We start from the raw sequence: 25,871 nt of genomic DNA on the forward strand, positions 1-25,871 counted from the left end.
TACCAAACTGTTGACTTCTCAGTCTTAACAGTAATGTAAAAATAATAATTAAAAAAAAAAAAATTAAAAAAAAAAAAGGAGAGAAATTATTTGTTTGACAAATGTGAGAATTAGGTCAGTTTATAGGGGTACAAGTGAATACTTAGTAAACTGTATTGCCCTGTTTGTCCTTGACTACACTTCTAGGTTTGATATGCATTAGCAAATGATATCTGTTTTTTCTTTTTAAATTGACTGTGGTGCTCATCTTATTACTTAAATGACAATGTTAATGCTTCTGTGCCCCACTTACCACCTGCAGGGTCTGCAGTCTTCATATATGCATGCTAGACAGACAAATACACACTCATTTATGAATATGTTTGTGTATGCAGATTTTTTAATGATCAGCCTTGGAGATATGTGTCATGATGGTGAGACTGCAGATGGTCTTATTTCACCATTTAGTATTTGGTCACACAGTCACAGAAGCTAGAGCTCTCCTATCTACATACTATTCTCTTCTTCATGGAAGAGATGATGGTAAGCAGTGTTTGCTAATGATGAAGTCTTGGATTGTCTCCTCTGCTTTAAAGTGATTCAGACTTAAATCGGTGAGAGTACAGCATTTGCTGTCCTTTCTGTGGAGTGTCCCACACTGTGGTCTGCCCGAAGAACAGACTGAGAGAGTAAGCTTTAGTAAGGACTGAATTTCTTATGTCCAGGAGTCTAAGGTATGTTTTGTATTTTTTCTAAAGTCAATGAATAAATTGATAAATTGGAACAGATTATTTTTTTCACTTGCCAGACTTATGCATATCTGTGTTTCTCTGCTTGGAATCTGCTGCTTAAGAGTTGTACATCTGTTATCAGTTTTAAATGAGTCTATAGTGAAATCAAACAAACAAACAAACACTGGAAAAATTACACTTTCCACTGCATTTGGTTCTATTAAAACAGGATATATCTGATACCAAGTCAAGAAAAATTAATGAAGGATAACTGCTTGTGACACACTTTTAGTTTGCTGTTTTGTTTAAGTACTCTGTTCCTCAAATGTTGCTTAATTTTTTAGAAAACTGAATAAAGACAATGTTCAGTTCAAATTTGCATGTGCTTTTGTGTCAGAAGATGTAACGTTTTGCAGATGTCCACGACCTTCAGCCTACCATTTAACCAGATTCTGAACATGTTGATGTCTAATTTGATTACTATTCTGAGTGATAGTCTTATGCTCTCTCTCTCTCTTTTTTTTTTTTTTTTTTGTTCATAAGAACTTGATCCGTTTCCACAAAAAAACAACAACAAAAAACTATGCAATTCTGCCAGAACTACTTGCCCTCAACACAGAAGCCATGATTTGGTCAAGTAGTGTGTTCTTCATTTGTTACTATCTTTAGGGCTGGAGTGAAGCTTGAAATTGCAAAGCAATGAAATCTCAAGCAATCAGATACCTGATTGGAAAAAATACTAGGATTGCTGAAAATGTCCTTTTTAGTTTCACCAACTAAACAACTTCGATCAGTGTTTCCAATATTTGACATTCAAGAGTCATCAACTAGAATAGAAGCAAGAGAAAAGAACTTCTGGATTATTTTATTGAGTGATTTTGGATGGTTATTCATCCAAATTTTGCGTATGATGTAACATTTTTAGAACTTTTTTTCTTGCATGCAAAGATACAGCGATTAATAAGTATATTTTTCTTTGTAAGAAAATGAAACACAAACTGAGGTACTTAAGGTTTGAAGCTAACTGAGGCTTTCAGAAAATTAGACAATATGACAAATAAAAATGCAGTTGTGAATTGGCACCTGCTTAAATTATTGCTTAATTTGACTGTGGACTTGGAGAGAAAATGTATTTTTATTTTTTGTGATGAATTTTTGTTTCATTATAAAATGCTCAGTGAGGATTTGAAGTGGTGGTATAGTCAATATGGACAGAACTATAAGGTAGTTCTTTTTATCTGGAGTTGTTCCAAGCACAGAGCGTGCTAATCAGATATTGTATGGATATATTTACTGGACAGCTATAGAATAGGCTTCTGCTGAGAGTGTAGTACAAGTCTCTGTTGCTGCTTTGACCGTCTTGGAAGTCACATTCCTACATTAAACTCTCTTTTAGATGCATAGTTCATAAAAGGAAAAATGAAATGAAAGAAGAAGCGTTTCAACCAGAATTCGTCACCCAGAATGAATTTATAAGCATTTGGCTTACATGATGAACTCAGTCTTTCAGTATGGGGGCTCCTTATTTTGGCAAATGTGAGATGTTTTTGAGGAACACACTTAGATCTTTTCATGGAACAGTCATTTTGTTTCGAAGTCTACTATGTTAGAATGTGTTTTAGAGATGGGATGTTAAGATGCTAGTGCAGTTTAAGTTTTCCAGTTTTACAGGGCAGACCCATGATTAGGCTTGCTTAATTGTGTATTAAAATAAAATTCTCAGTAAATATTTTAAGGTTTATTTATTTATTTATCTATTTATTTATTTATTTATTTTTAAATTCTATAAAAATATATCTTTTGATATCGTACTGTGTAACTGTTTTGCATGAAACTTCACACAAATGGACATACCAGAATACAAAGAAATAACAACAATAATACCTTAGCGGTAGTTGATGCATTTGTCATCTCTGTTATTACAACAAGTACTTGTACTGCTTGACAGAAACGAGCATTTAACTTCTCAGTGCTTCCCTAGAATAGCACATTAATAACATACTTATTTCATAGGTTCTCTTAAGATAGTTATGAGGCAACTTTGAGCAGTGCTTATATTTCAGACCCATAAATAACATGTCTACAAGCACTAAGACATTATGGTGGTATACTTTGATATCACCTTGAGAGCTTGAGTATAGAGATGGGGGATTTTTCCTGGAATTTGCTACTGCTTATTTTTTGTCCTTTGTGTCCATATTTTTTATCTTATGGAAGTAATGTATAAAGAGAGAAATAATCATTTACTAATTAAAGATTACCTAGAAAATTAACCAGTCCTCTGACACCTCCTGGTTCACATGTATTTTAAGTGATTGGGATTGTACTGAGTGTTTTAAGGGTCAGTATTTACTCAAGTGCACTCAAAAAAAGTATATTCATTTCACCAGTTATTCATAGTGCTACTCGTCATTAATACCTCACTTTGACCCTTTGTCTGTTCAAGGAAGCTCGTCATTATAATGTTCAGTATTCATCCAGTACCCTTGTTTGAATACGTAGATAGAAATACGTAATGCGTTGTTTAGATGCTTTTTGTTTGTTTGTTTGTTTGTTTGTAGTGGGTAGCATAATGTAACCCTTAATATATTGTCACACTTACAGCTGTGCAGGCTGATAGACAGTCTTCTCAGTATTTCATATCATAACTGTGACTCTCAAATTTACAATAAATGTCACTTCTAAGCTTTTATTTAGGTGATTCCAGCAGTTCCTTGGAAGTGTACAGTTAATGAGTGTGGGTTTTCAGAATTAAAAATAAGGTGAATAAAGGGCAGTGAACATTAACCATGGTCTCTGGCAGAAACCAGAATAAAATTTTTCATTTTGAATATAAAGTTTTTTAAAGGGCAAGGGGTTTAAAATATAGGCAGCTTCATTAAAAAGGTGACAGTTCACTTGTTTCAGCATTTTACGTGAAGAATTGTGGCCAATTAAGTGATGAATGCATTCAGATATTACAGTAGATACACTTATATGATAGAGCTCCATTATCAACTGTTATGGATAAGAATAGCATATTAATTAACAGATTGTCAAGAGAACCGGAGAATTTTGACAAAACACTTACCATAAGTAGTAAAGTATCTCTATTCTTTCTTATATGAGTTTAAATCAATATAGAAACGTTTATATATCTTTACTGTGGGTGGTAAAGAACACCAGTTCTGTGACTCCTCGAGCTGTGATGATCTTATTTACTATGTAGGTGTTTTTCGTTGTTTTTTCTGTTCTTTTTGTTTTACAGAACTCAAAATAGCAATAGCTGTCAGGTATCTCCTACAGGAAAATAAATGAGATGTTAGTTTCATAATCAACAAAAATTTCTAAAATGAAAATACTCACTTAAAATATTTACATGTGCTACATATATGTGATCGAAAGAGGAATGTGCTGTTGTGCTTTTGAGTCTAATTGGTTATTTGTATATGTAATTATCTGCTTTATGTTCACAAATTTGTAATTACACGTGCGCGTTATGCACAGAGATGAATGCAGATGGTTAGAAAACAAGCCTTGAAGCAGGTCTGTTCATTCCAACTGAAGTTCATACATTTAAATCATTGTTTCAGGCCATCTGCAGACTCTAACAGACATAACCACATCAGTTACACTTGCTTCGCATAAAGGATAATCTCAGCAACTTTTTGTTTGTTTGTTTGTTTTAAATGAAAACTTAAGATTCTTTTATACAGCTTCATTATGTATCAAACTTGCCTTTCTGGCCTGCTAGCTCAGTGCTTGACATTCTTGTGATGTACGTCCTAGATGCTGCTTTGAAAGGATATTTATAGAATTAAGATGCTAATAAAAAGTGAAAATAGTTGAGGAAAAAAAAGTCTTTGTATCTGTTAGAGCTTTGGATTTCATGTGGGTGAATAACACTGTTAGAAGAAATCATTTAGCTTGCACATGTAAATTATGGGTGTGGTTTATGCAGTAAGACTGAGTGAAATAGGAAAGTCATCTGTTACAACTTGACAGAAAGAGCACTTGTGGGAAGCACGTACTTCAGAACACTGCTTGTTTTATGCTTTTTCTTCTTTTTTTTTTTTTCTTTTTTTTTTTTTTCAGTTGCATGTATTCTTCTGAAAAAACAGCAGTGTGAATAGGGGAAATAAATCCAGTTTGGCAGTTTTTTTCTTGCTACTACTGACTGATTTCTATTTGTATGTGAGTTTGTTTAATAACTGTATTTCATTATTCATTCAGACTCATTTCATACTCTAGATTTTAGGGCTGCTGTCATCAGAAGCTTGTGTTTCACAGTTATTGCTTGACCATCAGTGCCAACATACTTAAATGTACGAAGAACATTCAGGCAGATCTAGTGTTTCAGCTAATTAGATGAAATGGTGAACTTTTTGGATTAACTTACTTCTGACATCATAAATTTTCCACCCGACAGAATTAGATTAATTTTTTTATCTGTTTTTCTCTTTTCAGTCAATGACTTACAGATCTCAATTTCATTAAGAGAAAAGTTATATTGCAGTAATTTTTTGAACTTATGTACAGTTAAATATAGCTGTATTTAAATCTGGTATTATAATTTATTCCAGTAACACTCAGATATCTAAATGGTTTTATTTCCTTTCTTGCCCTTTGGGTCATTCATGTATTTAAGTAAAGTCAGTAAAGAAGAATTTTTTTCTTCGTTTCTTCTGTTTTGTTTGGAGTGTGACATTTAGCATCATGCGAGAGTGGACTGGTCACCACGTGTATATATATAAATGTAATATATATCTTTTTGCACTCTCACCTTGTATCTTGGACTCTTATATTGAAAATATTCCTGGTCTAGCCGAAATGCATAGTGATTTAGGTGCAGTGTTGAGGAAAACTGAAGTGTGTCATGATAGGTACATGGCTTTTCTCTTAGGAGAAGAATTAATTCTTCTCTGACTATTGAAAAGTGTAGTATTCTAGTAATTACCAGTATTACTAAAACAAGTATTATTGAAATACGTGGCTTTGGAGAGCAACATACTTTCTGTCTTCTGGCTAAATTATTTGTACTCATAAACTGCTCTGCATTTTTGACCATATATCCATTATGGTCCCTTTTGGATAATTCTGTGATTCTGTGAAAAAACGCAGTAGAGAGTTGGGTTACTGAAATATAGTCACATTCTGTCAGGATGCTTTCTCCACTACTCAATCTGATAGCACAGTCCAATTCTTTTGAAGATTATTTGTGTACTCCTTTGTGAAAATTTTGAAACAAATCTCATTATTTGTTTTTATCAATGTTGTTTACTGTCTCAGTAAATCTTTCTAAAGTATCATGGGTTCAACAGTAATTATCGCGTGAGAACATTTTCTCCGTAACTGTGAGAAGAAATAAATTTAAGGTAATTGCACTGTTTTATTGTTTCACATGACTGCTGCATGTAGAAAGGACACGGTGTGATTTTTAATGTTTCTCTTCCTAACAGCCAAAATAGATATATGCCCAGTCTTAGACTTGCATTCTTTTGTTTTGTGGAAGTAGAAGGGGGAAGCTTTTAAAATACTTCTTTTTTTGCCTTTAAAAATGCTAGTTCAGTGCATTAGAAATGATTATAGAGGTTACCTTGGCAAGAGGTAATTCCTTCCAACCAAAGGAATTAACTTACACAAAAAGTTTGTTTAGTTGATCTTCCTAGGCCTTACTTATCAGAGCTAATACACCTTTGATTCAAGTTGTATTTGTGTGTATGTATGACACTGAGATACAGCAATATCAGAGAACATTGTAAATTGTGAAGGAAATGTCTGCTGTCTTTGGTTACAGATTGTTGCAGGTTATCCCTGTCTTTGCATCAAGTCAGCCAGTATCCTCAGGCTGTGACATCCTCAGTCCTATTCCATTGGCTGTCATATTGCGAGCACACAATAACCACTTTAGTTGGCTGTTCACCTAAATTTCATTGAACTAACTTATCTGAGGTCAAACATTCTGTGTCAGTCTGCTGGCTTTGAAGCACCGAGGGAAAGTAGAACAACTGGGAAATGAAGCCTAGATTTTCAATACGTACCTAAATGAGATGCATAAACGCTGATGTAGCTGAAATTGATATTGATATTCAAAGCTGTTCTAAGCAGTTCTAAGAACATAAAAAATACATTAAATAAATATGCCAAATGCTTGTTGCACTTTTACTGCCTATCACCTCCTGAGTGTAGCACCCCCACCCCAGTATTACTGATGATAAAACTGCCTGACCAGTGGCAGCTTCACTGCATCATGTTTGCTCAGTTTCAAATGAGGACAATATTTCTGCACACCGACAAGGTTAAAAATAAATCTGTGGTCCTAAATGTAGAAAACCACCTCTGAAATATATTATTTTTTTGCTAGAAAGGCAGTTTTCTTTCTTAGAGCTGGTTGGAGTTGCTGTCCTCTTTAGGGATACTTCATGCATTGAAAAACAACAACAACAAAGAACAAAATTTTGTTCTTCATAATTGAGCAATTATTGCTCAACATCAGAACACTGGAAAGATAAAGACCTAATCACAGCATTTTCTCTGCTGTGTTGCTCACTTTCTCCTGTAGTATATGTTTTTTCATGCAGTCAGTCATCCATAAAATAGTAGTAACGTGCTCTGAGGTGTATGTACTACTCGTGAAACATTTAAGCTGTTTTTGAGCCAATACCTTCCTTTGTGCTCATAATTCTAATAGAAATCAGTGGGAGGTCTGTGTGTCTAAGGCTTTCAGGTGTGAGACCCTTAAATTTTAAGCCCATGGCTGTCTTCTGGCAGATAGTAAAAAGTGCAGAATGAAAAATCTGCTTACTTTTAGAGTCTGCCATTAGACCTATTCTTAATCTCCCTTCGCCTCTTTCCACACGATTGTGTTGGATCACATTTTCTGCTGATTACAAAGGCTTTTAATTGTTTTGCACTTTCAAAATGATTTCTGGTAGCAAGCTTGTAGTTTGATAATACAATTGGAGGTGTATAAAACTTTTATAAGTGTAATCAAAGTGCAACATTTTATCTGATAATAACCACAGTTTCTTCTGTTTTTTATTGTTTAATTCCACCATCTGTTGTTTCCTAGATTCAGTAACATAGGGAAGATTTATGAATGATATACACTGATCAGAAGACTGAAAAATGACTATTCACCCTTCAGAGAACTTGTTGTAGTTTTGGACAATGTCCTCTCAGTTTCTTGTCATGTTTTATACCTTTTATGCCAGTCACAGTAGAAAAAAATACATGTATAATGCTTTCTTTCAAAGATGCAAATATTAGAGCTATAGTATTGTTTGAAGTGCTTGTGAAAGTTAAAGGGATTAATTACAAATCTGAGGAAAAAAAATAAATATTTTCAGTGTTTCTGGAAGGAAACTCTAAATTTGTAATTAGCTGATGCAAAAGGGAAATCATTCTTTCTCCTTTTGAGAGTTTCAAGATTCACCAGTGTGCACTTTTAGGTCTCCCGTCACATAGCGGTATATTGGAAATGTAAATTGTGACGATTATCTACAAACATAAAACTCAGCTACCTGTGGGAATATCTTTCAAGCTGTGAAAAAAAGACTGAAAACGTGGATATAAAGCTTACATAAACATATGTAAAGCACACAACTTTCGAGAGAGCTAAATGTGTTTAGGCGTATTACTTCAAAACTGACTACTTTGTTAGTGATATTCAGACATACTTAAAGAACTCTCATGAATGAAAATTTAAATTTTAGAGAGAAAAAAATCTAGCTTAAATATTTATATTTATAAAAGCAGGAAGGTAGATAAGGAACTGGTAACTTCCCCTGTGGCTTCTTCTCAGCTCTTTAAGCAGTTAATCACTGTTGCTTCTGTGAAGTTTTGTTGAATTGTTCAAACCTCTAAAATTTTATCCTCAAATAATGAAACAAAAAGAAGGAAGAATATCTATGACTTCCAGGTCTGTTTCCTATACTGTCTTCTTTCAGAGTCCAAGACTCCACAGAACCTAGTACTATTACCCTTGATATTGTATGTTGGCTTATTTTGGCTATGTTATCATCTTCAGATTCAAAACGATTTGTCTTTTAATAGTTTACCAATTGGTGTATTAATCATTATCTTGATTTAAGCCTTGTTTTAGAAGAACCAGTATTACAGTCTATAGTTTTATGGGTTTTATTCAGATATAAACCAAACTCTTACAGTATGCTTAAAATATATATAAAAAACTTAGGTGTTTAATCTAGTTTTGGAGGGCCTAAGAGAGAATTATTAGAATTTTTTTCTAGATGTTTTTCATATCTCACTAAAGTCAGCTGGAAAAATGGCTTACATTGCTCTGGCATTTTATTATATCATTTGCATAAAAAATAAGTTCATACCTATTTGCCTATGTGGCAAATCTTCTGACTTTGATAAGAATTATGAATGTGAGTTCTTGAAAGCAGGTTTCTTACCTTAGAGTGAAAGTAAATTTGTGTTTAGAAAGTTTGCAAGTTTAGAAAACTTAGTTACTAGGAAAAAATTCTTCACAGAAAGGGTGGTAATGCATTAGAACAGACTGACCCAGGAACTGGTGAGGTCACCGTCCCTAGAGGTGTTCATGAAGTGTGTAGAGGTAGCACATAGGGGTGTGGGTTAGTGGGCATGGTGGTGATGGGGCGATGGATGGATTAGATGATTTTGGAAGTCTTATCCAAATGTAATGATTCTGTGATTCTATGGCTGTCAAAAAAACAATTCAGTAAGTTATTTCTGTTATTCTATTTGTGATACTGAAACTCATTCGGTATACTTCTATTTTTTAAATTTTTTTTTTAAATTAAATAGTTTTTCATATGGAAATGAAAATGAGCTTCAAAACAACGTGCATGTTTTCAAACTGGTCAGGGTTTTTTGTTTTTTTTTTTTCAGTTTTGGAAGTGATTGATACAAAACTCTTGTAATTCTTATTTCGTACAGCTTGGAAACAGATTGTATGTTAATATTTCAATTTAGGAATTGTGTTAATGAAAACAAGTACGTAGCACAAATAACAGATCAAGACAAATATTGTTATTTAATTTGTTACTGGGGACAGTTGGTGTGTACTAAGAATAACCAGTCAGAGCTCTACTCATTTAAATTGCATATTATGTAGTTCACTGTTAATCTAAATCATATCTTCCGGACTTAAAAAACTACTGCTTTTTCCACCATTTTACAAACAGTGGAAAGTCTTTTTTGTAGTGAACTAGAGTTACTGTTTTGTCACATAATAATAATTGTGTGAGGACAAAAGCAATTTACTTGTCAGAATTTATATTTAAATATTGTTAACTGGATTGGAATTTGAAGTTCATAACTTCCTGAAAATATTTACTTGATTAAATTTGTGATAAATCACAGCATAAAATTGTGTAACTGGGATAATTTATGCCTTTGAGTGCAACAAACGTTTTGCGTAGGGCATAACAGTTGACTTGATGTAAAAGATGACCCAAGGAAGAATTTTACCTTTGATACTTCAGAAGTTTACCTGCGGTTTACTTCTGACCTTTGCTTGCTGGATCAATTTGCAAGTGTTTTCTCACAGACTTTAAAGAGGGCATTAGTCCTCTTGTGTACATTTGCAAAAATTGCATTCTGAGACAAAATAAATCTGCCTTTATTGTGACTATTTGTCAGTAAGTGTTAATTTATCAAATAGAATCTTTGCAGGAGTGAAGTTTTTAAAGACTTGGTAGCTGTTGGTATGTAGTGCTCCCCTTTTGTATGCTGTTATTGGACCCTTCAATACTCACTTCATGGCTGTGATTTGAGAACAGTCCATTATCATAGATATTTAAAGTAAGCCATTAAAGTTTTCTTACATAGTGGAATTTTTTGTGTGTGGGTGCGTTTGAAAATATTAGAAACATTTCAATTACATCAGAACATTTTTGTCCATAATTTTTATCAGCTTTATGTGCATTCATGGTATGTTTGTTGTTATTGTAAATTACAAAAGAAATCTCAGAGGAGATGAAGACACTAAATTTGGTTCTCTGAGCTGAAATAAGACAATATTATTTTTCTACAACTGTTTTTTCTTGTAGTTGTGAACATGTTATGATTTTGTTTGTATTAAGGAAGATGAAATGACCCAAATCAATCAAAGGAATTATCGAGCTTATAATTTTGATAATGACCTCAGCTCAGGACATTAAGTTGGGAATTAATGATCAGTTAAGGTTAATGACTCAGTACCTTGAGTCATTAAACTCCAAGAAAATGCCCTGTACTTTGATTGTTTTTGGTTTATTAAAGGTAGAAGTTGCAAAAAGAGAGGTATTTCCAAACACAAGAGTAAGTAATATGCACAGAAAACAGAGGTTTTTTATTACCTACCTCACTTCCAGCATAGCTAAAAATCCATTTTCTTTGATAAGAGCTTTGCTAGTGTAAGGACATAAGGAGACAGACCTTCCACAGCTTTTTTTTCTTTTTTTACTTTTTACATACAAATTTATGACAAACTGTATTTTTCATCGATGTCTTACAATTGCTTATCACATCATCTTTTTCTTTGAAGTCATCCAAACGTCCTCTAAATAAGCATGTATAGGGTATTGCAGTAGTACCCTGTTATGATCTATATGTAGGAATGAGGGCCTTTGGATATGCATTATTTGTAGCAGATACATATTTGCATGTAAGTGGGTAATAAGTATTGTTATTGTAATCTGTATCTAATTTGTATGCTACTTACAGGGTCCAGGAGATGGAAAGTTGTGTATGTGAGCATTTAACAGACAGGGAGTGTTTAAACGTGAAGCCCTTTATTTTCACATGCTGGACAGAAGTAAGCTGCTATGGCAGCAGTTTCTTAACAATATGTTACAAAAAAATTCTGATTTGTTTCTGGCATAAAGTAGTATATTTAAAGAAGGTGACTTAGTGAGATTTTCACTTTAAAAAGAATAAGGGTTAAATGATAACTTGACTTATCTTTTAAATGACAAAAAATAAAGAAATTGCAAGACCTTTTCACACATTAGATATGTATTGTCATTTATCATCTAGATATCAGGCTAGCAGTGCAAAGTAATAAAACATATCATCGAAAAATGTGCTATAGGTCTGAATCACTCTTTCATTCCACCTCCCAGCTAACTGTAGTATTAAATCAAACAAGCAGAACATTTCCTTAGGCAGCCATTGCCTTTTAATTTCCTGAAGAACCTTAAAATATCATTCATTACAAGTACTACACATATTTGGTTTTTAAAAGTCTCATAAATCAATAGCAGGCTGACTGTAATAATTATTACAAGTTAGTGCATAATTTTCGTGCTGAAGGCTGCATGCAGAACTTTAGCATATGCAAACGAGGCAATTCAAACTGTGTATAGATATTAATATGAAGAAGCAGGTAACGAGGTGCACGCTATGAATTATGCATCAAGAGCGGCTGATCTTCAATGAGGAAAATGAATTCAGCATGTAATCTAATTAGTGATGGAAGTCTATTACATCTAACTGCAAAAGCAACCGTCCTTGAAACAAATTTATTTACAGTCCATGTTACCACTTGAAACAACTTTGAAATGATGTGTAAGACAACAGCTTAATTGTAAAAATTTTTTGTTTGTTTGTTTCAGTTCTAGACCTGGAAGGCCTCCTAAGAGGACTCAAAGTGTCACGTCCCCAGAGAATTCTCATATCATGCCACATTCTGTCCCAGGCCTAATGTCTCCCGGAATCATCCCGCCAACAGGTAGGATTACTAGAAGTACCTTGACACAAGCAGTCTTTTGAACACTTGGCTTATATTCACTTGCCAATAAATTAACAGCCTAGGAAACCAGCACCCTAATTTCATAAATGAGTTCTGTAATGTAACATTATTGCTACCTAAATGTATTGTATGTAATAGAAATTTTGGCAGCTTGGTACTTTAAAATACAAATGACAGCAAATGATAATCCTTTATAATTTTCCCCTTGCTATTTATAAACAAAAATCCTTCAAAGTATGAACTTCCTTACCTATCATGAATGGGGCTCCCCATTCATTTCTAGTAGAACATGTATGTTTTTTTCTTCTTTGCTTGATTAGATAACATCATCATGAATACAGTTTCCTGAAGAAACTGAATTAGTTAAAATAACTCCATGCTGTACGTATCTCTTCCTTAATTTTTCACTCTGAAATTCTAATTTTGGTACATCTCCAGAGACCTTATGCTAAAGTCCAGCAACAATCTCCTCAAACTACTATTTTCTTTTGAAAGTTACTATAACATCTTATAACTCTGCCTTGCTCCTAGTTAGAATTAAATTAAGAAAGGCTATGTTGCAGGCAGGAATTGAATAGAATTGTCTGAAGGCACCCAGCAGCCAATCTGTTGACCCTATTGCTACATTCTCTGTTTTCATGTTACAGTTGAGTTAAAATCTCCTGCATGCTTCTACAAAACTCACCAGAGCTTCCACTTCTTCCCCACTTGCCCACTTGTTTGCACTGCTCAGTCCCTAGCATTGATGTTCTCCAAAGCAGAGGAAAGAATAACCTAGACAGATCTAAGCAGGCAGTGGGATTGCTGGGAGACATTGGAGATTGAATAAACAGGTGGATGTTTGAGTGTATCATGTGTCTATTTAAGTTTTCCTGGGGAAAACTTTTTTTTTTTCAGGAAAAATGTCTTTACTGAAAGGGTTGTTAAGCAATGGAATAGGCTCCCCAGGGAGGTGACTGAGTCACCATCCCTGGATGTGTTTAAAAACCGCTTGGATGTGGTGCTCATGGACATGATTTAGTGGTAGGTTGTTAGACTTAGGGTAGTATGGTTAGGTCGTGGTTGGACTTGATGATCTTTAAGGTCTTTTCCACCCTTAGCAATTCTGTGGTTCTATGATTCTGTTTAAGTATGAGCATGATCTTTGTCATGGTTTTGGTCATAGTTGATTAATGCATTCCAGAACAGTGCACAGCTCAGGAAACAGCAATGCCAGTGTGCTGCTCTATGTGATATTATAGATATTTACATTTTTCTGAAACACTAAAGATCAAGAGGAATGACAGAATGAAATGAAGTCAGGCAAATGAGTCTGACAAATAAGAGAGCATTGTAAAGTGAAGGAAGATGGGACTGAAAGTGTTGGTGAGCATGTGATGATGTCTTGCAAGTAGTACTTAGAGGGGCGATCTGGACAGTTGTGACACCAGCAAAATTAAAGAAAAAAAAACAACAACAAAAAAGAGAGGAAAAAAAAAAAGCAATTAAGATTAAGAAAAACTTTAAGAATTACAGGATAGTCTGTTATAGGAGAGAGAACAGGTGCAGGGTCGAATGGAATAAGAAAATAGGTTGTTTGTGTGTGGGAAAAGAACAGAAATTTTATGGCACAGGTATCCACATTTATGTGGAAGAGATAATAAATTGCAATGAAAAAATAAAAAATTTTGGGGGAAGTAAGACAGCAAAATACCAAAATAAATGATCTGGCAGGAAAGAATGCAGAGACAAATAAGCTGGCCAAAAAGAGGAAAATAAGATAAAATAAAAAAAAAATAAATAAGAGGAAAATAATCCTCACCTTGTCAGCAGAACTGTTTAATCTGATAAGGAAGCAGCTTAAAGCCACAACTCATGCCTAAAGTATCCAGTCCCTCCCTAGTCCTGAAGGGCTGGTCATAATCAGTTAATGATAAATACACAGTACAGATTTGGTTTCTTAGAATATCGCCCCTGGAAACAGATGTAGATTCTTCTAAAATGATGACTAAAAAAGAAGAAAATAATTCAGAATTAAAGACAATTGGTACAGATAATGTTTTTTTTTTACTTTTCAATGAGATTTCCTGTATTTCATTGTGCCCCTTGCCAAAATCACTGGGTAACGCTGAGAAGAGCCTGGCTCCATCATCTTTACTGCTCCCCATCAGGTATTCATACACACTTATAACAATCCCTTAGTCCTTCTTTGAGCCAAACAGTCCCGGTTCTCTGAACCTCTCTTTGTGTATGGCACCCCATTCCCAGAATTGCCTTTGTAGCCCTAAGATGTCTTCTTGTTTGAGAAATCAAAGTTTAAATTAGAATCCAGCCCCAAACTCAAAAATAATAACCAAGTTTCCTTCCAGCCTACGAAAGTATCTGTGATCACACGCACAATTATATGCTATTTAGTGTTCTTCAAGAAACACAGATCTGTTAAGTATACTCGGATCTTATGTGTGATTTTTAAAGGAAAATTTTTCCCCCTTTAAAAATAAAAAATAAAAAAAAAATACTGCACAATACAGAAGTATGCATTTAGATCTAAGAATTCTGGCTTACAAAGGAGCTGTTTTTGTGTCCTTCACTTCTGTATGCAGATAATATTGGTACAGAATTGTTTGTTGAGATTTCTCATGAAAATTCATAATTGCATATTTTTGCAGGAGGCCAATTTTAGGATCCCTTGAAACTGTTTTCTATTACTGGCCTAATTACAAAAACACACACAGAGGAGGTTACATTGTCACTTAGAAAGAATTTGTTTTAGAAAAGTATTTAGAGACTTGAAGTTGTGGCAAAAATGAGAAATGTGTAATAATGGTAAATTAAGATTTTCTTGAGTTCTTCGGAGAATTGAAATCTGCTGGGCCTGTTATGAATGCAGCTGGAGATACAGTCAGTAGAAGAGTCCAGCGTAGGGTCAGATAGGCTTATCTAGAGACTGCTTAGAAGCTGTTTCAAAATAGATGGTACATCATAGTAAACTTAGGCCCACATACCTCTGTATATTGCAGATCCTTTGTTGACCAATGTCCTTCAAGATTTTGTAAAGTTGAAATGGAATAGCTTAGGATTTTCATGTATGATATACATTGTGCCCTGTGTATTTTTTTCTGCAACTGTTATATGACAGGCAAAATGATGTTTCTATTATTTTCACATCATTGTTAAAAAGCTATTCTCTTCATTTTTCATATTAAATTTTTTTGCAATTATTCTTATGTATTTTACATTTGAGTTTCGACTCATTTTTTCCACAATTTGGCCTGAAACTGTAATGAAAAAAAAGTAACTGTAAGGCTCTCATATTTATTTCAGAAACCACATCTTTCAGTGATAAAATATGAATCTGTAGTGCTTTAGGAAGTCATTATTGCAGGGGATGATAAGAATACTATTTTCATATATGTATATAGCTTTCTCTTTGTCCAGAAATTTCAAAGCACTTTCCATGTTCAATTTATTACTTTGTTAACTTTATGTGAAATTAATATTAGTAGTTATTATTACTGTTACTGTCATTATAATCTTGAACAGATTCGCTTTATGTGACAAGTATTTCTACCCACTTATTCCACATTTGATACCAAACCCTTCTTTTCCACTGTAAAGATATTAAGACCCCTTTGAAATATTTCATTTATTTAAATTATAACTACTTTCCTACATTCAGTGCTTTTGTTCTCTTTAAGTAATCTTCATAATCTGGAAGTATCATTTCTAATCTCATCCTTACTTTCTGTCTTTCCCTTTGACCTCAGCCAATAAAAGTATGCTTCAGTTTCCATCCTGTGCAGAACTATCTGAGGTACAAAATAATTTTTATGAAGGGTTAGGATAAAGTGAGAGTTGAAAGGTTTTATATGGATCATTTCAGGGAAGGTCATTCGCTTACACAGCTGTTGGTTGTGTGACAATACTTCTACTAAAACAGAAAATGGAATTGTTTGGCAATTAAAGAAACATTAAAAATATAAATAATTTCATATTCACTGGCTCACAGCTATTTAATGTTGTATTTGGCAGAACTGGAAAAAAAAAAAAAAAAAAAAAAAAAAAAAAAAAAAAAGCTTAAAATCTAGTTATCATTGGTATTATGCTCACATATTTGATGCTGCCAGGACGCAAAGTCTGTAGTTTGGAGTCTTTCTGCATTAGTCCTGTAATGTCTTAAGAGTACATTTAAATCAGACAAGTGAGTTGAGATGGTTTCTGAGAGTATTGCAAGTGGTAGAATTAAAAAAAAAAAAAAAAAAGAATCATCTACTTGGTGCTCTTGAGGAACAAACCTTTTGTTCAGATACTTATTTGATGTTTTCCACACATTTGGCAATCTCGTGTTGATTAAAACATCCTTGAATCATTAAAGTTGAGTGATTATCCCATATTTCTTTTAAAAGATATTTAAAATGCCTTAACTCGGTGTTCTGATTGTTAGTGCTTGGTCATTTTTAACATGAACGCTGTTTTTGATTAGTATTGTTGTACGATGTGCTGTTTATCTGGTAAGGATAAACTAACATATTGCAAAAACAAGGAAGGACACTGCTTTCAGACTGATAAAACTGTAATCTAATTCAATAAATTGAATCAGATTACACAAACATTTTTGCACTTCCGTTAATGAAGTAGTCATTATAATTAATGTGAAAGCTTCTATCATGTTCACTAGTTGATGTATTGGTGGGAAGATATACTGACTATACTCTGTAAATGTAGTATTTCATAATTTAAATATCTTAATTGAGGCTTAATTCAGGCCACCTGTCCTCTTCTGAAAACACTGTCATAATTTTGCCATATTATCATTCCTTCAAATGATGAGCTATCTTCGAGTTTCTCAGGAGATAAGAAGTTGAAAATCACTCTGTAAGCTCACTAGTTTACTTCCAGTGACTCACTAGTTAATAGTGAAGTTGTTTTCCATTTAGCTACGCATTTTGTAATATCTCAAAATGAAATGGTACTGTTTCAGCAGATAAGGAAATATGAATACATAACACAGTGGGAATTTCAGTGTTTAGCTGTATACACTAGTATATGTAAATTCATTATTTTTTACTTTTGGTATTTTGCTGTTCTGTTTTCATTTTAAATGAAACATTATGATAAAATGAGATGCAGCATAGCATGTGGGCAGAAAATACAACATAAGAATATGCTTCAGGATCCCCATAATAAGCCAACAGTCACTGATTTGAGGAACACTTTGTAAGAAACTAGGATTTGACCTCATGGCTTAGTGAAGGCAAATGTATGGAAGATTTCCAATCAGGCATGTTATAGCTGTCTCTGAACCTGAAGGCATTTAACCATATTCACCTATGACAATAAGTATTTTATGTTTAGGCATTTCTAAGCATGAGAAGGTTTTGAAAACTTAGGCTTGTCGTAAACCATAGTTGTATTCAGTCATGAAATCTTTTTAACACCAAGAGTTACTTGCACAATTGTAAGCATTTTCATTACAAACTTGTAATCAGTAAGAACTTGCACATTTTACAGTATTATACTATGTAATTCAGAGAGTCAGACCTCATGGGTGTTCACCAAGGACTATTGAGAAAAGTCCCTGGATTGAACTGTTTCCAGAAATCCTCCCAGTTTTTTTGATTCAAAGGGAAAAAGTTGGTTCACTTCAAAAGAAACTTTGGGTTGAAACACAGAATCACAGAATCACAGAATTGTAGGGGTTGGAAGGGACCTCTAGAGATCATCGAGTCCAACACCCAACATCTAGGCAGTGTGGATAGCCAGATATGCAGTAGCACTCAAAGTACATGAGAAGGAACTGAGGAGCGAAGTTATTTTCTAGCCAGCCGTAAGCTAGTGAATCCTCTCTTCCATCTTTATTTTATGACCACTCATTTACCATTACATTGTGATGTGCTCAGATTTATTAATTTTTTAGTTGAAAAAAAGTAAGATTTTTTGGTTTCTTCCTGAGTCAGGATAACTTTATATTCTGACGACTAAGGATGTAACATTACTGGTTTGTGAAATCCCCCTTATGAATGGTATTTCTGTGATGGCTATGTAGTATCACAGTTGATCTTATCCAGTGATTGTAAACTGTTCAAAGATATTAGTAAAACAAGTCTTTAGTAATGTGTCTTGGTTTTAAGATATTTACAGCTTTCCCAAGTAAGCTTAGTATGATCAGCAAAAAAAAAAAAAAAAACAACAAAAAAAACCACACCTCTGATGTGACCCTCATCCAAATTCCAGTTTTGTGTTTCAAATTGTAAAACATCTTGGAAAAACATCTTGGAAAACAAAACACTCACACCTTTTCCAAAGAAGATACTTTACTGTCATTGTCTCCTATAAAACAAATGGGTGCACCAAAACAAAATAAAAAGCTAATAGAAAGCAATTGCAATCTCATTCTTGAAGACAGGCATATCACAGTTATCAGTGACTAAATTTGGATCTGATAATGGAACTGTTTACTAGTCATTATTCTAACATTCTTTATTCCAAATTACTATTGTTTATAATTGAAATGAAAACGTTACTGAATAGATAAGTACTGCAGAGTACACTGATTGTTTTGTAAGATAAAACTGTTTTGAGTGGAAGCTTATAAATAGTTGTAAATACTGAGATTGTATTGTAGCTCATATTTCAGGCAAAATCTTCAAATGGCAAAAAACCAAGATAATCATGCACTTGTGTTGGTGATTTTTCTTATCACTGACATGATATTTTTTTTTTTCAGCCAAGCTCTTGATTTTTAAAAAGAATATTCATCAAAAATAATTTGATAGTCATTTCAGAAGCTATTATTTTACAGAGCAAACACTGCATTGCCATCTTAAACATCATGAACATAGTATTTTATTAAACCCTATTAGTAGAAGTGAAGCTGACCTACTGAATTTGGCATAATATCACAGTGATAATATGGCAGTCTCTGAACTGAATGATTGTGATTGAAGTTAGTAAGATGGTGCTTGTTAGGGTAAGTGCAGCAAGATTTGGTTCAAAGCTTAATTTTATCACATTTCTAAGTATAGTTCTGTATCATCTCGTCAACATTTAAGTTCTTGAATTCTATTAAGATGTCTGTCTTCTTTTCTTAGAATTAGACTTACATCTTTGCACTACATGATCTAAGAAAGGCGAATGATTTTTTTTCTCCTTGTTTATATATGACCTGCATCCAGTAGTACTGCATTCAATAAAAGATGACTTTGAATTTATAAATTACAAAGTTATGCTTTATGATTTCCTTTTAATATATTTGGAGATTCTCCATAGTACAGGGAGAAACTGTAGCTTAGTATATTTACCTTGTTTGTTTTTTTTTGTTTGTTTGTTTGGTTGGTTGGTTTTTTTTTTGTTTTTTTTTTTTTTAATGCAGTTTTCTCTGTTTTAAGAATAATATTTGCTGAGCAGTTTTCAAGGTCTCATACAAGGTCTCATGAAATATAAAGGCAGTATCCAGAAAAGGTGTCAGTTAGCACAGACCTTTTTGTTATATGATTTAGGAAGCAAGTGAACTTATGAATTAACTCAAGTTCTTCAAGAAAAGTATGCAAGCAAGCATCATTGCATCTGAACAGCTTTAGATGACTAAACAAACAAAGAAAAAAATAATGAGCTGAGAAATGTATTAATTAATTTTATCAAGATTTATTTTAAGTAATCTGTCTTTGCCAACTGCATCTAATGATCATGTCGTATCCAGCTTTTCAGACAACGAAAACAGACGGTCATTTTTTCCAAGGAGAACCAGTCACTATGAGTTGTCCTCAAGACCCTAATAACAATGGCTGCATGAATTTTGTATAGCATGATAACATACAATAAGAATGATAATGAATATCAGTTGTTCACAGTGCACTGTATTGTTGTTACTGTTGTAGCCTTACACAATATATTAGAGATATCACAAATTAGTCTTAACTGGGACAAGGTGTTTTTTAAGAGGAAGAATGTTCTGATAGAAGTCCTGGGATCAGAATTTCAAGACAGGATTGTTGCATGAGCTTGGTTCCAGACTATGTGCAAGTAGCTTATTCTTCTTGGCAGGAAATCAGAGGGTATTTGTGTTAGAACAATGCTGTGATATAAAATGAACCATGTTGTAAGATGTACTAGTGAAGCATGTTGCTAATATAAAATGATACGTCAATTGCTGCTCAGGGTGCTGACCCCCAGTGCTTGCAGTTTATGAAAAGTCAAGCTGTTTGTTTTAGTTTCATACTTTATTTAGGTAGGAAGACATTGCATTATTCCTTCAAGATACAGAAATACGTAGGTATGTTACCTTATCAGTAAGCTGCTCTGTGCTTGAGACACTGAAAAAGTGAGAAAAATGGAAAGGGATAGGAAGACTGCAGAAGATTAGTGAGTATGGATGTATGTGTGTGTGACAGTAACTGTGAAAGGGGAAGGGAAGACAGAGTTCTTTATAAATTAATATAATCAACTTATTAAGCATAATACCACTTAGTTTGTTTGCTGCTACCTATTACTACCTGAATATTGAGAGGTGACAAAGTTACCTTGTTTCTTTATTTGTATAATTGTTTACATGGTTTGTCCTCTGTCAAAAGTAGGAATATGTAAGAATTTAATGTGTTTCTATGAAATGGTTTTAGGTATAAACAAGTAGTTCTTAAATCATCTCTTTTCAAACCAGTTTTAATTCCAGTGAGTCAATTTAGACTGATTTAGAGAAATAAGAACATGTTACACTCAGTGCAATTTGCACAAATGCATCTACTAAGTTTCCTTTTCCTTTTATTCATCATGCTGGTGATGGTTTGGGTCATAGAATTGTTTAGGTCAAGGATGACTAATTATTTAATACACGTTACAATGCATCAATCCACCACAAGAAGGCCCAGAAATACTTGCATTATTACAATATTAACTCTACAATGTCACTGTTGGACTTAAAATTATGAGAAATGTTGCTTAATGCAGTGCAAACAATGGTTTTTTTCCTCTATGCTTAATAAATGGATGTAAATATGAAAATAAAAGGACTATATTACTATATTATATAAATAATCTATACATCACTATATTATTTGTAACAGGTAACTTATGTGTCACAGCAGCACATTTTGCAAATATCAGACTCACAACATAGACAAAGCCAAAAAGTTTTCAATATCTCGTTGGTATTCAGTGCGAGTATTTGAGAGAAGAAGTGTTATTTGTTGTGAATCAGTACATTTGTTTTGAAAAGTATCTCAAAAGATTGTAGTAGATTAATATTTCATCTAAGTGGAAGAAAACAGTGGTTCCTGTGCACTCAGTCATGGTGTGACAAAACAATTCTTAAAGTAACATTTTTCCTATATTGAAAGCTCAAAATATATTTGGCTTTTGAAGTCTTATATAAACAGACATGAGACACACTGAGGACAGTGTACTCCTAGAGGTGAAAGTACAACACTCTTGCCTCTGTAGTAAATATATATAGTCATAGTCATTTTATGTGGGATATGAAATAATTCATTATGAATTAAGACTTTTTAATTTTTTTTTTTAATTTTACTTTTTATTTTAAATGCAACCATAAGAATATATTGATATAAAATTAATTACATTTCACTTCAAAATAATTTGTATTTTCAGCTGAGCTAAAATTTTATATAAAAATACTTACATGAGAACATAATGTGGATACTAATTAAGCTACTTTTTTGGTAAATAGTATGACTTTCATGGCTGCATGTACACCAATAACTAGAACAGTTCAGAGCTGTTCTTTAGCATGGAGGCAGATTTGTATGCTGCAGCTTACAGGCACAGGTCTGCACTCTTTCAGATGTCCCTCAACCTACACAAATTTTCATCTGCATCTTCTAGTGGGGAAGAATTTCTGGCCAGTTATTTTTCCATAACTATTTACAGCTCATTTTTGAAAAAAATTATCCTGGCAGGAGCTAAAAACATAAGATGTGTGTTACTAAGTACAAGGTCTGCCTCAAAAGTAATGCCTCCTATGTTATGTTGGCCCACAACATCAGAGGTGAATGCTGGTATGGAAGCAAATGTTGAATGTTCCCACCAATAGTTACATGTTGTTGCTGCCTGACAGATGGCATCAGAGTCTGACAAAATGACGTCTGATGTGGGAGTGCGTATGGAGCAAAGGTGTGACACTGAAAAAAGCGCAACTACTAATATTCCTTGACTCTTGCAAAATGCTTCCAAAGACCAAACGGTGGCTATGAGCATAGTGAGGCAGTGGATGGTATGTTTCAGCAGTGACAACAGTTATGTGAAAAACAATCCTTTCATACTTTTATCTCCCAGCTTTTACTGGTAGTGAAAGTTGCTGCAACCAAGGTGCAAGACCTTGCACCACTATCAGAGGTGGCTATTTTTAAAAATCAGTGTTTTGTAGCTGAGAATTTCTCTGTCAGATAGTGTTCTTGTGCTCTTAGTAGTTGTTGTATTTTCCATGGAGATAAATAGGACATATAGAATCATAGCATCACCAAGGCTGGAAAAGACCTAAAAGATCATCCAGTCCAACTGTTCACCTATTACCAATATCTCCCACTTAACATTGTCCCTCAACACAACATTCAATCGTTCCTTGACCATCCCCAGGGTTGGTGACTCCAGCACCTATTTATTACTTTAAGATAGATCTACATAATAATAATAGTTTGGTGCTAATGGTGCAACCTCCATTCTAACCCTCTTCAGTATTCTATTGTAGATGAAATATGTAGGTCTGTGTGGAAACAGAATGGGAAATAGCTAATAAGAAATGGAGACATTGTCACAGTATGACTGGTAATGGCATTTAGGTAAATGGAGTTGCAGTCGGTTGTAGAACCAAATCACAAAGCATTTGGATTTGTGAATCTTGATTTACTTAGAAGCTGGGATTACCGTTATAAGAATATTACAGATTACTTTTTACAGACAAGCTGTTAAATTATTGTTTTTTTCAAAGATGAAAATTTCACCTGCTGGATTTATAATATTTTATTTTAAATAAACTGGTGGCAAAGTTTCTGTGTAAGCTTTATATTTTATTGGACCAAGTGCCATAGCTGGTAAAAAATTAACAGGCTTTTGGAACACAACCTCTTATTCATGTCTACTGAAAGAAGTTAATTACTATTAAGATCTGAGGGCATCTGAAACCAATTAAAATGCTTGTACAGAAATGCTGTTTTAAGTATAAACAACTTACTTTATCCACCTTTTGCTCAATAGCTGGATACCATTTGTCCTATGAGTGTTAAAGATGGAAGCATTTTCTCATTAAAATCTCTTGCGGGGTAACTTTTTTTGGATTCTTTAATTGCTTTTTCTTTACTTCTGGAGAATGATCTTGATCGTTTAAATGTCTTTTTGATCTGCCTCTACCTTCCTTCCTTTATTTATTTATTTATTTATTCCTCCTGCTCTGGAGGCCTCAGGTTAATTTCCTCGTGATGTAGAAGAAAACAAGACACATGCCTATGTGTATGTACAGTTCATTATACACAAAAAGAAACACTCAGTCTAAATACAAGATATTTACTGTATTCACATCCACTTGAATGTTCAAAGAAATACTAGGTGTTTTTATGCATATGGAGGCAGATATTTTTTATTCATTTATTTTTGTGGAAAATGACATAGTGCAACCAATAGTTATGTCAGTATGCTCCTTTTGCTATTACTGTCTCAGTCTCAAGTTACGGATAATCCATCATATCTTTTCTTTGTTTTTTTTTTTCTCCTGGCAGATTTCTATCTTTAAAATGCATAATAATAATAATGATAATAATAATAATAAAGTTAGCTTTTACATTACTTTATATTTGTTAGTTGCTGTCTTTATCGTATCAGTAATGTTTGCATTATTATAGTATTTTTTTTATGATGTTCTCTTACTCAATATGAAGTAATGTTTTCACTGAAATTCTGGGATCTCAGTTTTGTGCCATTTTCAACTGATACTGTCAGCCCCTCTATAAAATGGTAGATGGATCAGAGTATGAAACTCTTGATCCAATCGAAGACACTTTTCTTAATGAGCAGTGGAAATTTTGCTGGTTCCAGATTTACAGTTTTATGCTTGGCATGAATTTTGAAATAGATATGATTACTTTTTTCCCTATCTTTTTAAAATGTCCAGATGTTTTTTATTCATTCTTTAATAATGGAAGGAGTAATTGATCTTAAGATTCTCCTTGGGACATTTTCAGTATTATTTCAGTATTATATGTTATATAATTATATAATATATAATATATATTATACAGTGAATATGTATTCAGTATATTAAATTCCCTTTTTCCATCTATCTGACCAGGAAGAGTTTAACAGAACTAATAGTTCAAAAGTTAAAAAGGGTCTCAGTATTATGTATTTCAAATAATTATGTAATTTTGTAGAATGTTTATTTATTTTCCGGACTGTATTTCCTATTGATTAGTCAAAGAATATCATAAATTCAGCAGGTAGACCAGATATAAAGTAGGACCTAGGCAAAGCAGAAGGATATTTGATGTAGCTCTTGTGTAACTTGCAGCCAGGTTGGGTGGAAATTACTGCCAACGGTATGAACTTAAATTGCATCTTTTGTATCTTACATGTTTAGTCTGTCTTAATTCATTGTAGCCACAGAAACATTTGTTCTAACCTGGAAAAATCCTTTGTTCTTTGTGTAAAAAAAAGTTTCTTTCTTTTCTTTTCTTTCATTTTTCCTTTTCATTTTCTTTCTTTTCTTTCTTTTTCTTTCTTTTCTCTTCTTTTCTTTTTCTTTTTTATTTATTTATTTTTTTTCTTTTCCTTTTCTTTTCCTTTTCTTTCTTCTCTAGGTCTTTCTTCTTCTTTTCCATTTCTTTCTTTTCTTTCCTTTTCTTTTCTTTTCTTTTCTTTTCTTTTCTTTTCTTTTCTTTTCTTTCCTTTCCTTTCTTCTTACCCTTCCCTTCCCTGCCCATTCCATTCCCTTCCCTTCCCTTCCCATTCCCTTCCCCTTCCCCTTCCCCTCTTCCCTTCCCATTCCCTTCTTCCCTTCCCCCTTCTCTTCCCTTTCCCTTCTTTTCCCCTTTCTCTTCCCTTCCCTTCCCTCCCTCCCTTCCCTTCCCTTCCCTCCCTTCCCTTCCCTTCCCTTTCCTTCCTATTCTTCCTTCCTTCCTTTCCTTTCCTTTCCTGCCATATCCTTTCCTCCTATCGCTTATTCCTTTCTATCCTAATCCTTTTCTCCTTCCCTTTCTTTCCTTTCTTTCTTCCCTTTTCTTTCTTAATAAGAGCGAGCGACCTTCTTTCCTTTTTCTTTCTTTCTTTCTTTTTCTTTCTTTCCTTTTCTCTCTCTCCCGGATCCTTACTCTTCTTTCTCATCTTTTCTTTCTTACTTTCTCTTATCTAATCCTTTCTTATCTTCTTTCTTTCTTTCTTTCTTCTTTCTTAGTCTTACTCTTTCTTTCTGTATTGGCTGTCTATTCTTTACTTTCTCTATTGCCATCTTTTCTATTTTTATTCCCTCGCATAATCAGTAA

At 33.6% G+C, this 25,871-nt stretch overlaps 1 protein-coding gene across 7 annotated transcripts in view; it reads left to right on the top strand.

Moving 5' to 3' along the window:
• The window catches only part of DACH1 (dachshund family transcription factor 1), a 351,137-nt gene that overhangs the window by 135,187 nt on the left and 190,079 nt on the right, over positions 1 to 25,871 (top strand). For all 7 annotated transcript variants that reach the window (XM_015851658.2, XM_015851656.2, XM_015851657.2 and 4 more), the window contains exon 2: positions 12,275 to 12,390. In XM_015851658.2, coding sequence (XP_015707144.1) covers positions 12,275 to 12,390 — 116 coding nt within the window. The remainder of the gene's footprint in view (positions 1 to 12,274; positions 12,391 to 25,871) is intronic.

This window comes from Coturnix japonica, chromosome 1 (assembly GCF_001577835.2).
Source record: "Coturnix japonica isolate 7356 chromosome 1, Coturnix japonica 2.1, whole genome shotgun sequence".
Lineage (NCBI taxonomy): Eukaryota > Metazoa > Chordata > Aves > Galliformes > Phasianidae > Coturnix > Coturnix japonica.